Below are 15,746 nucleotides of genomic sequence, written 5' to 3' on the forward strand. Positions count from 1 at the left end.
GGACCAGCGTGGTGGGCTTAAGGTCCAAACCCCCTTCCATGAATGAGCAACTCCCCGTCACGGCCCCGAGTGCCCGGCTTAAGGGGTGCTAAGAATCCCCGGGCGGCGACTTCCCAAAATACAACTCAGACTCAGGCTAAGAAAATGGACACCGATTTGCTAAACGTTTTAACATACAACGTCCGCACATTGATGCAAGAAGAACGTCTCATTGAACTGGAACACGCTCTTAAGGATATTAAATGGGACGTGATTGGTTTATCAGAAGTACGCAGGGAGGGAGAGCAGACCGTCGAGAGAATCGATAATGTCTTTTACCACTTCGGAACAGCAGGCGGGCTGTATGGAGTTGGTTTCCTAGTACATAAGAAGTGGAAAAGCAACATTATCGAATTCACAGGCTACTCTGAGAGAATAGCGGTGTTAAAATTTCTCATAGATAAGAAACACACACTAACCATCATCCAAGTTTACGCCCCCACATCTTCACATAGCGATGACGAGGTAGAACGTTTTTACGATCTCCTCAACAAAGCTTGTGAAGAAAATCGAGGAACATGGAACATCGTCCTTGGCGATTTCAACGCAAAGGTTGGCATTAGGGCAGAACTGGATAACTGCGACGTAATTGGACCACATGGACTTGGTATCCGAAACGAGCGAGGTACTCGCCTTATCCAGTTTGCTTTTGGTCAAACCCTTAGTATTTCGAATACATTATTTTACAAAAAACAACATCGCCGTTGGACTTGGAACTCACCTGGTGGTAATATCAAAAATGAAATAGACTATATCCTATCATCCGACAAATATATAGTAAAAGACGTATCTGCACTGAACCGAATTAATTTTAACTCCGACCACAGACCATTAAGAGCAAAACTTAAATTCAACATAAAGATTCATAGACAGCTAGTTTTTGCAAGGAAAATTAAGCGCCTCAACAAGGATACCTTAATAATGAACCATGATCAATTTAACTTAGAATTAAGAAACCAATTTAGCCTTCTCAGTCTGGACGTATGTCCAGATGTTCAGACACAGTTCAACAGTATAACTAATAGCATTAAAATAGCAAGCAGCAAAATTAAACAGCAAAAACCAAACACCAACAAACTAACGCTAAATACAATAAATTTAATAGAACATAGAAGCCAAATCAAACACAACAGAGAGCAATATTCGATTATAGATAAAAAAGTAAAACGTGCAATACGACGCGACATTAGGAACTTCAACACCAAACTAATAGAAATAGCTATAAAGACACACACTTCTCTCAGGGCAGCAAAACAAGGAGCTAAACAAGAAAAGGCATGGATTACGAGCTTGCGAGACGCGGATGGAAAGAAATATAGCAATCGAGATAAAATAACCGACATTTGCACGAGGTTCTATTCATCCCTATATTCGGACCCGTCCGCGTCTTCTATTACCTATAATTCTCCCTGTCCCGACACCATCTCTCCTATTACATGTCAAGAGGTCAATACCGCAATAAAAAGCATGAAATACCAGAAAAGTCCTGGGGAAGATGGGGTGACGACGGAAGCCCTGAAAGCAGGAAAAACTACCTTGTTGCCTCACTTAACGAGCCTGTTCAACTCCATCTTGCGCTCTGGTAAATTGCCCCAAAATTTCTGTCACTCAAATATAATTCTTCTTCACAAAAAAGGCGACAAGACAGATATCGGAAATTATAGACCAATCAGTTTAATATCTCACATTTATAAACTATTTATTAAAGTCGTAGAAAATAGAATAGCCCCTCTGCTCGACAAACACCAGCCCCCGAACAAGCCGGCTTCCGTCCAAGCTTCTCCACTACAGATCACCTTCACAGTATCAACCAAATAATGGAAAAATCCAACGAGTTTAAAATACCACTATACCTAGCGTTCGTAGATTACAGCAAAGCGTTTGACAGTGTCAAACATTCTGCTGTATTCTCCGCAATGCGTGAACAAAATATAGAAAATGCTTATATTGAACTCGTTGGAAACATTTATCAGCAAAGCACCGCAAGCATTAAATTGCACGATCCTGGCCCTAAATTTCGCATAGAAAAGGGAGTCAAGCAAGGCGACCCGCTGTCCCCAAAATTATTCACCTCAAGCCTACAGCATATTTTCCAAAAGTTTGCGACTAAGTGGGAAACAATGGGCATTGATATCGGCAACAAGAAACTAACTAACTTGCGATTTGCAGACGACATCGTTTTGTTCTCCCACACTGCACCCCATCTACAACAAATGCTACAAGACCTTAGCACGGCAAGTCTTGAAGTCGGACTCACAATGAACATGGCCAAAACCAAGTTGATGACCAACAGGGGGAAAGATACGGTCACGGTTGATGGACAGGATATCCAATATGTCGACGAATACATCTATTTGGGCCAGATAGCATCCTTCGAAAACAGGCAGTGCAAAGAAATCGATCGACGCATCGAGAACGCCTGGAAGAGCTTCTGGTCCATGAAGACGCTAATGAAGGGCAACCTTCCACTGACACTAAAGCGCAAACTCGTCGACATGTGTATCCTGCCTATCCTAACATACGGCGCCCAAACTTGGTCATTGACGGAAGCCCAAAAGTCCCGACTCAAGATTTGCCAGCGAGCAATGGAGCGCAGCATACTCGGAGTCCGCAGAACCGATCGGGTTAGGAACACCGAACTGCGCTCCAAAACTGGTATTGTAGATGTGGGTGTTAAGTCTGCAAGGCTCAAGTGGGATTGGGCAGGACATGTCTGCCGAATGCATCCAGATCGGTGGGCCAAATTGGCTACCGACTGGACACCACAGATTAGCCGGGGCAGAGGTAGGCCAAAGAAAAGATGGCGGGATGACCTCGACGCATTTTGCGGCGACTGGCCGGAGCAGGCGGCAAATCGGGATGAGTGGCGGAAGAAAGGGGAGGCCTTTGCCCAGCAGTGGGACACAATTATAGGCTAGGAAAAAAAAAAAAAAAACAATTATTTCAAAAACATATCAAAAGCGTGGTAGATTGTGTGAAGATTGTTCGCTAAACCATTCTCCAAGATTATCGGGTAAAAAATGAATACAGCAACACTGCTCATAGCAAAAAATGCAACTTCTTGAGACAAGATTTGTAAATTTTGTTGCAAGAACTAGCAAGAAATAATATCTTGGAGCAATAATGCTTTTGCTTTCGAAGGTCTTGATTTAAGATTCAAATATTTCGACTGTCTTGAGACAAAAACGATTTTTTCCGTAACATAGGTAAGTATATATAGGTATACAATACAATTACATGCAAACAAACGAAGTATTTAATCCTCGCTATGGTTTGTACAACGCATATAAGCCAATATTTAGGTATATAGATTGCGGTGCCGGTACAATCTTCAGTACCAGACTAAAATTTCCGGTACCTGCGTCGTACCGGGAATTCCCGCTACTTCGATACTTTTCAGTACCTAGGTACTAATTGTTTTTCCAGCAAACATTACTAAAACCCGTGACAAATGCTTTGCTTGCTTCTTATCATACAAATTTATAGTCTATAGTAATATTGTAGTGTGGGTGTTGTTGTCTATAGTAGTATTTATAGTCCTTAGTCATATTATATATTATTACATTCTTCATTGTTAATTTAACTGAATCTTGAGTGAAACTAGTAATATCTTCTACCGAGAAATATATTAGGTACTTGCTTTTAGGATTTCTGATTCTTGATTGTTAATTTAGCCAAATCTTGATTGAAATAGTAATATCTTCCACCGAGAAATTTATTATTTCCTTTTAAAATGTCTAAATTCTTGATTGTTAATTTAACTGAATCTTGAATAAAACTAGTAATATCTTTTACCGAGAAGTATATTATTTGTTTTGAGATTGTCTTAATTCTTGATTGTTAATTTAAGTGAATCTTGAATAAAACTAGTAATATCTTCTACCGAGAAATATATTACTTGCTTTTAGAATGTCTAAATTCTTGTTTGTTAATTTAATTGAATCTTGAATGAAATTAGTAATATCTTTTAATACCGAGAAATATATTACTTTCTTTTAGATTGTCTTAATTCTTGGTTATTAATTTAACTGAATCTTGAATGAAACTAGTAATATCTTCTACCGAGAAATATATTACTTGCTTTTAGATTGTCTTAATTCTTGATTGTTAATTTAACCGAATCTTGAATGAAACTAGTAATATCTTTTACCGAGAAATATATTACTTGCTTTAAGATTTTTTAAATTCTTGAATGTAAATTTAACTGGATCTTGAATGAAACTAGTAATATCTTTTACCAAGAAATATATTACTTGCTTTTAGATTGTCTTAATTCTTGATTGTTAATTTAACAGAATCTTGAATGAAACTAGTAATATCTTTTACCGAGAAATATATTACTTGCTTTAAGATTTTTTAAATTCTTGATTGTAAATTTAACTAGATCTTGAATGAAACTAGTAATATCTTTTACCAAGAAATATATTACTTGCTTTTAGAATGTCTACATGCTTGGCTGAATATTTCAATAATTCTTGGGTGAACTAAATAATATCTCCTATCAAGTAACATATTACTTGCTTGAATACTTTTCAGTTGTTCATTTGAGATTTGAATGTAATCTTGAGCTAAGTTTGACTCTATATTGGCACAAGAATTAATTCTTAAATCAATTCTGCTTAATCATTCTTAAGGTGAGAAATAAATTAGTTTTGATTTGAGATATAAATTTTGACTCAAATAATATTTGCTTTCATCCAAGATTTTCGATCTTGAATATGAAGAATTTTAAATTTTTGAAACGTTAGTGAGATTATCTTATTTCAAGATATATATATTTGAGATCAAGAAATATTAGGTGAAACACATCTGGTTCTTGTTTCAAAAAACCATTTTTTTCTGTGTAGCCGAGCGTTCCCCAAAGGTGTAACGCCATCTAGGCCACCGTACCTTTTTCTCTAGGGCTTTGAGGTAGGCCTACGTTTTTTTCTTAGACTTTATCCGTCTATACGGAGTTACATATGTCTTTGGTGCAATCAAGGTCTGGTGTCCAAATCACAGGGGTTGTGGTCGAGAATCACATACGATGGATCATTTTAATGATTTTTTTAACATAAGCGCTCTGCCCGCTTGATAGCAAGCAGACACAGAGTGCAGAGGTGATACATGTCCGTTGACGAATCTTTTTATCCCGTGCACTCCATTTTTGAAGAACCCTATAATCTAATCCTTCGTTAAAATATGTCGAAGCTAGTTGAAACGTTCGCGAGGGGAAATTCATCTTACGCTATTTATGTTCAAGAGTGTAAAGATACCACCCACAGTGATCAATGTGGTGAAATAAGTTGTTGTACAGACTACAGAATAGACCCCTGGCCTTTGGCTACTTCTAGTCTGATATGATAATACCTTATTCTTCTATCATATAACCAACGACTTTTCGACCTTATACGATAACTAATTCGTGCCATTAAATATCCCTAAATTAGCATACTCCGGAATCGCCAACTAAATCATCCAATACAATCGACTTTCCTATTCAAATTTGTACAAGATAAAGGCACTGGAAGAGAGCGGGCAGTAATAAAACAGTCGAGGATACACGACATCGGATGGTCACCCACGATAGCCGGACCTTTGACCTCGTCTAAAAATATCACAACTTCCAACCTTACAGCCCGGACAGAAAGTACTAGCTTATTAGTTTTGTGATGTGACCGGACCGTCTACCTAGAGTTTAGCCTTGAGGCGGACAGATGCATTGTGCTGTGATTGTTTTCGTTTTGAAGTTGTATTATCGTTTATCGGAGATTCGATTATCGAGAATTTATTTAGAATGGGAAGAGGATAATTCAGTTTAGGTACTGTATAGGAAATATAGTTATTTTTTTTATACAGTACTTGTAGTATCAGCTATTTTTTTATGAATTTCAAAGCAATTTAATATAAACTCTAGTAATTTATGTTTTATGAATCTGTACCAAAAAGGTACCTAATTTAAAGAACCCATGATGTGATTTTGTTTGTTTATTTGTGTGTGTTAATAAATGTTTTAGTTTATGTGTTGGGCATTTTTAGTGTCAAAGTGACGCTTTTCAAACAAAGACGTCAATTTTGACAATGTTTTGATACATGTATTTACTCAATTATGTAATTTATGTATTTTGTGCTTATTTTTTTATGTTCTCATTGAGTAGGTACATAATTCGATGATTAACATAACTTATACTGAAAACCCATTTTTAGCTTTCATACATATTTTTCGGAGCGATTGCAGTAAAATTGTCAATCACACATGGTCAGTGCGCTTGGTCATCTCAGGATCCCATTTCACCAGTTGAGTCTCTGAGAGTTCGTAAGAGTAAGGAGTAAGAGCCACCCCACACTGACGTGTCTTGAGCATCGGCAACTAAGTTATAGAAAAAAAAAAACAAAAAAAACGTCGCACCGCATCGCACCTGCATCAACGTGGCGTCCAGCAGGACAATTCTATAGACACGGACGCTAGTATGAGATGGCTCTAAGAATGCCGAACCGGCGTGGGCGCAGCTCGTGAGAGGTTACGCTTCACCGATCAGGCCATGACTTACCGGGCATACCGTCATGCTTCTGCTGATATGATTTTTGGCGTGTGAAAATGGCATTTTGGATCCGCTACATATAATATATATGCACTCACATACATACATATTATGTATGAGTGCTGAAGTGCCCTTACTAAGTTGGCTTTTCTATGTTAAACCTTAACCAGTCAAATTAGTTCCAACGGTCGCCGCAAGCCGAAGCAGTTGTTCATGCCTATGAGATACATGTACTTGTGACAATCAGCCCAAATAGATGGTGAGAAGAGATGTGATGTAGATAACTACCTAGCAATCCATATACATATGTTGGGTACTTTTGGAGTCGTGATCCCGAAAATCAAAAACGCGTTTTATTGATCATACTAATAAACAAATTTCCCCATAAGTACCTATTTCAAAATATAATGTTCACTTTAAGGACCCGAAGTATATGACTCATGTTCAATTTTATTGTTCACCTAAAATTTATACATATTTAAATTACCTAGTATTCGGTATTCGTAACTTCTAAAGAAATTTGAGAATTTAATTTAGAAAAACCAGTGTTAATGATTTAAGCTATCCGGTCATTTTGACATCAGATACCTACCTAAATTTTGAAGCCGACTGTACTTCAACAATTGGTGTAGTTATGTGTCGACTTAAATATTTGATATTCAACACTTTAGATATCAGGAAGCTCTGTACACAATAGAATAAATGTGAATGGAGAAATTATGTATTATTGGATGGTCTTAGAAAGGTCAACATCATCCCATGTCGAAGTTGCGGCCATATTGGCCATGTTTATGACATTGACATTAGTGCATAATTTTACAAGGTTCCAGGCTTCGATGTCCGATGTCCGATAAGTTCTACAAACAATAAGTTCAAAGGATGTGCGAGGTAACAATAAACCTACTTAAGTTTATCTTTTGGACTTGATAATAAAATTGGCATTCGTTCTGACTAAATTGGATGAAACTAAACACTTCCCGTTTGGATCGACCACCTAACGACCTATGACCATTGACCATGCATACTATTTATTCTGATAAAAAAATACAGAAAGAGAGTGTGAAAGATGGTTCCCAGCAACTCTTCTGTTTGTACCAGAATTTGAATTGTGAGTTAGTCATGTGAGACTTATAGAGATACCTATGTGTATAGATCATAGAAATTAAATAAACAATCGCAAATAAAAATAATATGGCACATTTTTTATTGATAATCAAGAAATAGTCAGCAAAACACAAGTCAGTTTGTCAAAGAGAGATGTGTAGTCTACTCGTACCTATTATGCTCAGCGGCCTGAGATCGGAGACGGTTTTAACCTAACCAGTTTTTTTTATACAAGCATACGGTCCGCCTGATGGTAAGCAGTCACCGTGGCCTATGGACGCTTGCAACTCCAGAGGTGTCACTCGCGCGTTGCCGACCTTTTAAAAATCTGTACATTCCTTCACACATCTGAGTTGTGCTACTTTAGGATATATGTATACCCTCCGCCTCTGATTGATCCCAAGAAAAATGTGAAAGAGAGATTAGATTATGCCATGAAAAGAGTGTGAAAGAGATACTAACAACATATCTCGGTACCAGAGTGGCAGCTATTAGAGAAGTCATTAGGTTAGGTGATGCGCTGATATTTAGTCGTCCGCGCCGCTTGCGCCACTTGCGGATGACACGACACCCGGGACAATGGCCCGGTTGTACTTAGAAACTTAAACGTTAGTTAATCTTGTAGTGGATCACCGCTATTATACCACTATTTGTTATATCCACTGTGACTCATTATCATGACCTACAGTCGCCTTCATTTATATATTGGAATGGCCCGGTTCAAAATATCTGCACGTACGTAGCCAAATGCACAAACGAATATCGTTATCATAGCTAGCTTACTCTATCGCTCTTCCTTATTGGCGCGACAGAGCTAGACTGCGTTTCAACCGGCGTTTAGCATCAACGTTTCTCATTCGGCTAGGCCGGCAGAACTTGCACTTTAGCGCCGTGGCAATGTTTGCGTATTTTGTTAGGATGTTGTATTTGGAAACCTGTGAAAAAAACCGTTGATTCTATCTTCAAATTCGCCATTCCAAGATGATGACAATCGTTTTGTAAGTTTCAAAAATTTATTTAGTGAAAATCATTTAATTATTGGGAGGTATTTCTAAATACATAAAAAAAAGAAACTGACTGACTGACATATCAACGCACAGCCGAAACCGCTGATTCCAGAGATTCCAAATTTGGCACGTAGGTTCCTTATAAGGTGTAGAGGAGAACTAAGAAAGGATTTTTCAAAATTCACCTTCTAAGCGGGGGTGAAATGGGGGTCCAAAGTTTGAATTATTTTAGTACGCAAGCGAAGCCGCGGGAAAAGCTAGTGTCTATATAAACAAAGACAGCAGAAGATAGTTTTGCAGGAGTCTGGAAGAGCAATTTAACCCCAAAACAAAAGTCTTCACTTACCATAATTTAAACCACGGTTAACGAATCTAAGGCACAGTATCACCAGCCCCGCAAGGCCTCCGCGGGCGGCGAGTTCGTGTGGTCGTGCCCGCAGCCAGATTAAACTATTGCACCTCACCGACATTTCGGTCGCCATGGTAACCAAAAACACACGACTTTCCGCACGCCTCACCACCAGCCTTACCCACCTCTTTACCTATACTCATAAAGTCTAACTTCCTTTAATATCTGAAAGCCTTGGCGATTCGTGAGTTTATGAAATAGGTAGGTTCTCTTAGGACCTGTCGAATGCTCGCACGAAACTGCAAATGGCTTGCGAGTGTGACGACTCGGTAAGAGTTCAGCTCGTTTTATTAATGATGATTGGGCAAATGTTTGAAACATATGTAATAGCCAAGACTAAATTAAACAGTCATGGATCCATGGTTCTACTTAAAAGGATCTACCAATTTATGTAGATTCAAAGTTCACGAGCTAAAAGGAATGAATGGTGGGAAGTTGACTTTGATTTAATAAGATCATACTTAAATATAATGAGCAATATTTAAAGAACTCATTTTCGTATTAAAGAAAGGTTTTTTTTACTTCAGACTACGCAATTATGTCTAACAGAAGTCGAGACTCGAAATTCGTCTAGTTCGTGTCATCAACCATGACACGGAGATTTGTCAAATCTGACCTTTAATAACATGACATTACGGGTCAAGGCGTGCGTCTTCGTGAATTACACGATTTATTGTGACTTAATTAACAGTCTACAAATATATCGCTTAACACTTAACTGACAAACAAATACTTGAATTTTGTCACGTCCAAATCTAGTTTAACCTATATCGAAATGAGCTAATTGAAATTTGAAAGTAACCGTGGGAATCGCGCGAGGTGTCTAAAAATAGCAGTAATTGGCACGGGCGCACGCCGCAGGCAGTAATAAACACGTTCACAGCTTTATTGACATGTTACAGCCGCCAGCTGATATTTAAGTTGAGAGTTGTGAGCCGCTGCTGGGGCTGACCAAAGATAATTTATTAAAAACGTGTTTACATGACCTTACAGTACCTATAACCAATGCGTCACGAAACTTAGATACACAAAAACAAAGAGAGAAAAAGACAAAAAAAGAGAACAATACAAAGAAAATTAAACTATTCATTTGGGCGACGACGTCACAGCGTGGCTCCGTATGCGTCGTTTGCCCCGGTGTTGGATTCGGCAGGTTGCCCCGGAACCGCCGAAAAACCGCACCTTTTGGCCAGAAGTCTGCTGTCTGATAATGGGAACTGCCGCGCAAAAAAGGATAAAGGCACTTATATTTTTTCAGAAACTACATCGCTCCGAAATTAACCTAAGTTTTTTTTTAATTACTTAAGGACTTAATAAGCGCCAGGCGCAGGCGCCGCACAAATAGACATGATCTCAGCTTTAATGAGTTTAATGACATGTTACAGACTTACACCTTCCATGTGTGTCTAAAAAAGTCAGAACTGTGATAATGCTGTGAAAAACAGATAAATATTTTGAAAAACAGATACGAGTAGATTGTTGTCCAGCAGCGCGATCGCTTTAACAGACCACCGCGATAGGTGGATAAGTGCGTTTTCACATTAACCGATCCGATATCGGATGTAGGACCGATATCCCAAACATTACAGGCGCCATATTGGATTTTTTCCATAGAAGTCCTTCCGACATGCGATATCGGATTGGATAATGTGAAAACGGACTAAGGAAACTACGAATTTTTTCGTCGTAACATGCGTTTTCAATACCCACACGAGTACCATACCATAAAATTTATGTGAAAAACAAAAAAAGTCTCTTCTAAAGACCAGCCACGGTAATTACTAGGTACATAGGTATAGGTACATTTGCTTAATGAATATCTTAACCGAAATTTAATGAGAGTATAAATTAAACACTGACATGACCCGTGAGAAACTAAAGTACCAGGGTGTAAGCATTCCAGAGGAGTTCGCGGGAGCCTAGATAATGACCGGCGGTGTTAGGCCGCGGCAATGAATTAATACTGCCAATACTATCTTCATTGCCCGATACCGCGTACACACATTAGCTCGGCTCAGTCACGGAGGACACGCTATAACTTCAGAGAAGTGTATAGAGGGGATACAGATAGTTTTATAGAGAAATAACACAGAGTTTATTAGAAGCAGTCAATGAAACAATACTACTTATACCAATGGTATATTTACTGCCTGATGTCGAATACATAGGTATGTATTAGCTAGATTCAGTCAACGAGAATACGCTTCGGAGGATTAGATAGATAAATGTAATAGTACTTTAGGATTGTATTTATCATTATTACGTTTTAGTTACTTACAGCGCTGATCAACAGTCATTATAGTTATCAGCATTCAAAAACCGAAAAATTCAATATTGTAAGGGTAATAACAGCTTTCTACTGATACCTTACAAGTAGTCTAAAGTAAAAATTCGTTCCATTCGCCTACCACAAAATTGAAAATGAAAATCCGCCGCGCTAATAAAATGCCTGCGTCTAGTAAGTAATTAAGTTAATTGTAGTAAAACGTGTAAATAGTCTAAGTACCTACCGCGCCCATCATTTGACAACAAGTACTTAGCACCCAAACACTATCTTTTCTTATATGAACTTTGTTTTCTTCTTGGCTTCACGTGTATATACGAGTCAGATATCAAAATGCCGTAAAATGTAATTAACTTAAGATCCAATGCTATTTTGGTATCCATCATATATTTTTTATACCACGTCGATGGCAAACAGGTGTACGGCCCGCCTGGTGGAAAGCGGTCACCGCAACCTATGGACGCCTGCCACTCAAGGGGTGTCACATGCGCATTTCCGACCCATTAGAAACTTGTACACTCCTTTTTTGAAGAACCCTATACTGTAGTTCATCGGGAATACCTCGGCAGGGAGCTCATTCCACAGCCGGAGCCCGGAGCGTTCGCGGGAGGAAATTCCTCTGAAACTGCACTTCCTCAACTTACTCGTAAACAGATAGAGGCTGTTATGTTGGTGTTTCTAATAACACTATACAGTAAAAACTCATTACTAACTTACAACGGGACATACTATACACAAGAAAAGCTAAGAAGTTGGAAGAGACAAGACATCGATATTCCCATGCGCTACTTAGCCCAACAAATGCGCTTGCACCCGCGATATCCGAGCAATCGGTTCATACTCCAGTCAACAACTATATTACACTTACAAGTTTTTGTACATAATATTGTCTTCGGTTACCGCGATAGTTGTGAAATAAAACTATGGAAACGGATTAAATCGCGTATAATGAATTTACAATTCATCCCGACGTTTCGAACACTTTACAGCATTCGTGGTCAACGGGTGACTGAAGAAAAATTACAATGTGCAATAGCTACTCACTTACAAGAAAATATTAACGAATCATGACCATAAATAATATAATTTTTAGGGCAGGTTCACACACTATTAATAAAGCTAGTTGTACAAATATATGTAGGTATTATATTAAAATAAATATTAATTTTTCCTCAGTCACCCGCTGACCACGAATGCTGTAAAGTGTTCGAAACGTCGGGATGAATTGTAAATTAATTACATATATGCGATTTTATCCGTTTCCATAGTTTTATTTCATAAGTTTTTGTACGTTGACAATTTTAGTAAAAATGTAAATTAATTTAATTCAAACTTAAATCTAATTACATTCAAAACTAATAAAATTAAGTAATTATTTCCTTTTGTTTGTTACATTTAACCCGTTTCATCAGTTCGAATCGTTGAATTTTACAGTAAAACTTTTTTTCATTTTTATAATAATTATTAATTTTTTTTTTTTAAGTTCGTGTTCGTGTTTAAAACTCACCTCCTTATTCCTCAAAAATCGATGATCAATACACTGATTTAAACTTTCACGATTATTACACATAATTATTTTTAAAATCGGGACTTAATCGCAACATATTAAACTTTCATTACTACATATTAAAATTCCACGTTTCAACAACAACGCCGTCCCTGAAACGTTGGAGGTCAGTTTAATATGTAGACATACGCGATTAAGTCCCGATTTTAAAAATAATTCGATGATCAATGTTCCCTTCAACTCCTATCCAGGTACCTATGTTTTGCCAATTTTGGACTTGAAGTAGCCAACATAATGAGAAATTCACAGACTACTCTTCTTTAGCTAATATTTTTCAACCCCCGACGCAAAAACGAAGGGGTGTTATAAATTTGACGGCTTTGTCTGTTTGTCTGTCTGTCTGTGTGCCTGTGTATGTGTCTGTCTGTGACATCGTAGCTCCCGAACGGATGAACCGATTTAGATTTCGTTTTTTTTGTTTGAAAGATGACTAAGTCGCGAGTGTTCTTACTCTTAGCCATGTTTGATGGAAATCGGTCCACTATGTCGGTAGACTCGGTAGTTTTTTTTTTTTTTTTAATTTAAACTTTGTGGTTAGGTTATTTAATGAAACTTTTTGACTGGTGTAGTAATCCGTGGTCCAGCGCGCTATCAATCTAAGCTATCCAATGAGCGTTCGCACTTTGCCGCTCCTCACGACTCTGTATTTACGCCGCCCGATTACGCTTCTAATGCGAAATATTAATTCTACTAACTATATAGCCGTGTACCACATATAATAACCCCTAAGAATATACGCTCATATGTACAACATTAGTTTAGCATTGAGCAGCGTGAGTGTGGCGATCGAAGGTATTAAGCTCGATAGTACACCGTGGTTTTATTGAATTCCGTTAACTTCGACATATTATGATCGTCACTACTTTTAAAAAATCTCGTATCTCACGCTGTTCCTCAAAGTTAAAACGCAGTAAGTCTAGATGCATTCCATACATACTTACTACAATTTTCTTTTCATTGAAAGACGAAGATACAAGTTTTTTTTAAAGTAGTGACTATATACTAGTTAGGTCCATTATAGGAAACCGAATGGCATAGTTAGTTTTCTTAAATTCGTATTTTTTCTAAAAAAACATACACCTGCGATAGATGTTACTTCAATTGCTGATTGAGAAACGGGCTTTACAATTATTAACTCACACTAAGTAAGTGTCAAAACTATGACATGTCAATCGCATATCGAACACACAAAGCCCGCTTCTCAACAGCAATTGGACGTAGTTACGCAGAAACGTTCCAATCCATCTGAAATTGTCATTGAAATGAAAGACTTGTGTTTGTCATACAAGGTCTAAAACTTAATGACAATTTCATGTGGCTTGGAACGTTTCTGCGTAACTACGTCCAATTGATGGTGTTTTTCAAAAAATAAGTTACGAATTAAAAAAAACTAACTATGCTAGTCTGTATCCGATAATGGACCTAACTATATGTCGAAGTTAACGGAGTTCAATAAGAACACATTGTATACCACAAGTTATAAGTGTTATAACGTTAATGCACAAAAATATAGTAAACCAAGCCAATAGATAAAATTTCAAGTAAACATGTTAAAACAGAGACAATCATCTTAGAAACATCGATCCGGCAGGTAAAGTGTGTGGTTAACGAGTTTTTTTTTATGTGGTCAGCAAACTGCGTTCTAAAATCAGACCTGAATCACATATTTCAGTCCCTAGAATCAATATAATTTTATAATAATATGAACAAGTCTAGAAACCCGAACTGAGAATCCCCTGATGTCCCGTTAATGACATTAAATAATTATTTACTATTCGCGTGAGTCCGCAATGATGAAGTTATAATAGAGTCCACCACAACACAGAACATCATATCAGCCATACTATCCCTATGTCCAACCATCCTTATTACTAGATGGCGCTGGGCATCGTTTGGTCATAAAGCCCGTCGGTTTGAGTGATTTAGGTCCCGGTAGATGGCGCGTGAGGCGGCGCCGTGACGTGATAATTTCAATAAACACGACCCGTTAAACGTATGCGAGTTGTGAGGAGATTATGAGTACGGCTGAGAAATGATGGGAAAAGATGGGACTTGATTATTGGAAATAATTATTATTGACCAATCTTACATAATAATCGCCGTCATTGGGTTAGCAGAATAAGTCGATGTCGAAAGGATTTCAATAGAAAAAATCCTAGATGTCGCCTGTAATGTATGGGATATCGGTCCGACATCCGATATCGGATCGGCTAATTTGAAAACGCACTAAAAGTCAATAACTTTTATATCTACTATCAACGATAATTCATGTTAAGGGTGAAACGAAATAAAAAATCCATACTAGGCAGAAGGTGTATATTATCTAATTTAAAAAAAAACTTTAAAGCGAAATCATGCCTTCATAAGGCGGTGAGCAAGCCTAGCGACGCGTTTTTCAGATTTATATATACATACTGTACATACCACACATGTTCGGAGAAAACCCTAAGAACCGAAACGTACCCATGGGTACTTTAGTCTATTAAAAATTGTTATTAATCGCTTATGTCAAATGCACTATTTCCCTGCACATGTCTTGTAACTGTAACCGTTTTCATTGCTCATAACAAGAATTTTTGAGCTTCGCGATCAAAACGTGTGCCTGCTAAGTGCGCACACGCGTCGCACGATCTTTAAAAGAAGAACGCCGTATGTACATAAGAACTACATACTAAGTTATTGCTTTTTGGTTTAGAATAGCTGTGTGTACTTCGACCCAGCGACCTGCGCGTTGCCAATTTGTCACGAGACCTAGAACTTTCTACCGACCTCCAACCAGATGTAATTATGGCATCAATCAGGTTAAGCAGTCATT

General features: G+C 37.9%; 1 protein-coding gene across 1 annotated transcript; it reads left to right on the forward strand.

Moving 5' to 3' along the window:
- The first annotated feature begins 144 nt into the window (after positions 1-144).
- LOC125235600 lies at positions 145-9,120 on the forward strand. Its single transcript, XM_048142198.1, has 3 exons — positions 145-664; positions 2,209-2,705; positions 9,049-9,120. Exons 1-3 carry the CDS (start codon positions 145-147, stop codon positions 9,118-9,120), a joined length of 1,089 nt encoding a protein of 362 aa, XP_047998155.1.
- The last annotated feature ends 6,626 nt before the right edge of the window (positions 9,121-15,746 follow it).

This window comes from Leguminivora glycinivorella, chromosome 17 (assembly GCF_023078275.1).
Source record: "Leguminivora glycinivorella isolate SPB_JAAS2020 chromosome 17, LegGlyc_1.1, whole genome shotgun sequence".
NCBI classification, from domain to species: Eukaryota; Metazoa; Arthropoda; class Insecta; order Lepidoptera; family Tortricidae; genus Leguminivora; species Leguminivora glycinivorella.

Bases quoted from the DNA above. Each gene is read 5' to 3' on its own strand.
- LOC125235600 (XM_048142198.1), top strand. From the start codon at position 145: ATGGACACCGATTTGCTAAACGTTTTAACATACAACGTCCGCACATTG. The intron at 665-2,208 runs GTACTCGCCTTA...TGCGATTTGCAG, and splicing joins TGGTATCCGAAACGAGCGAG to ACGACATCGTTTTGTTCTCC. The intron at 2,706-9,048 runs GTGGGTGTTAAG...AACGAATCTAAG, and splicing joins CCAAAACTGGTATTGTAGAT to GCACAGTATCACCAGCCCCG.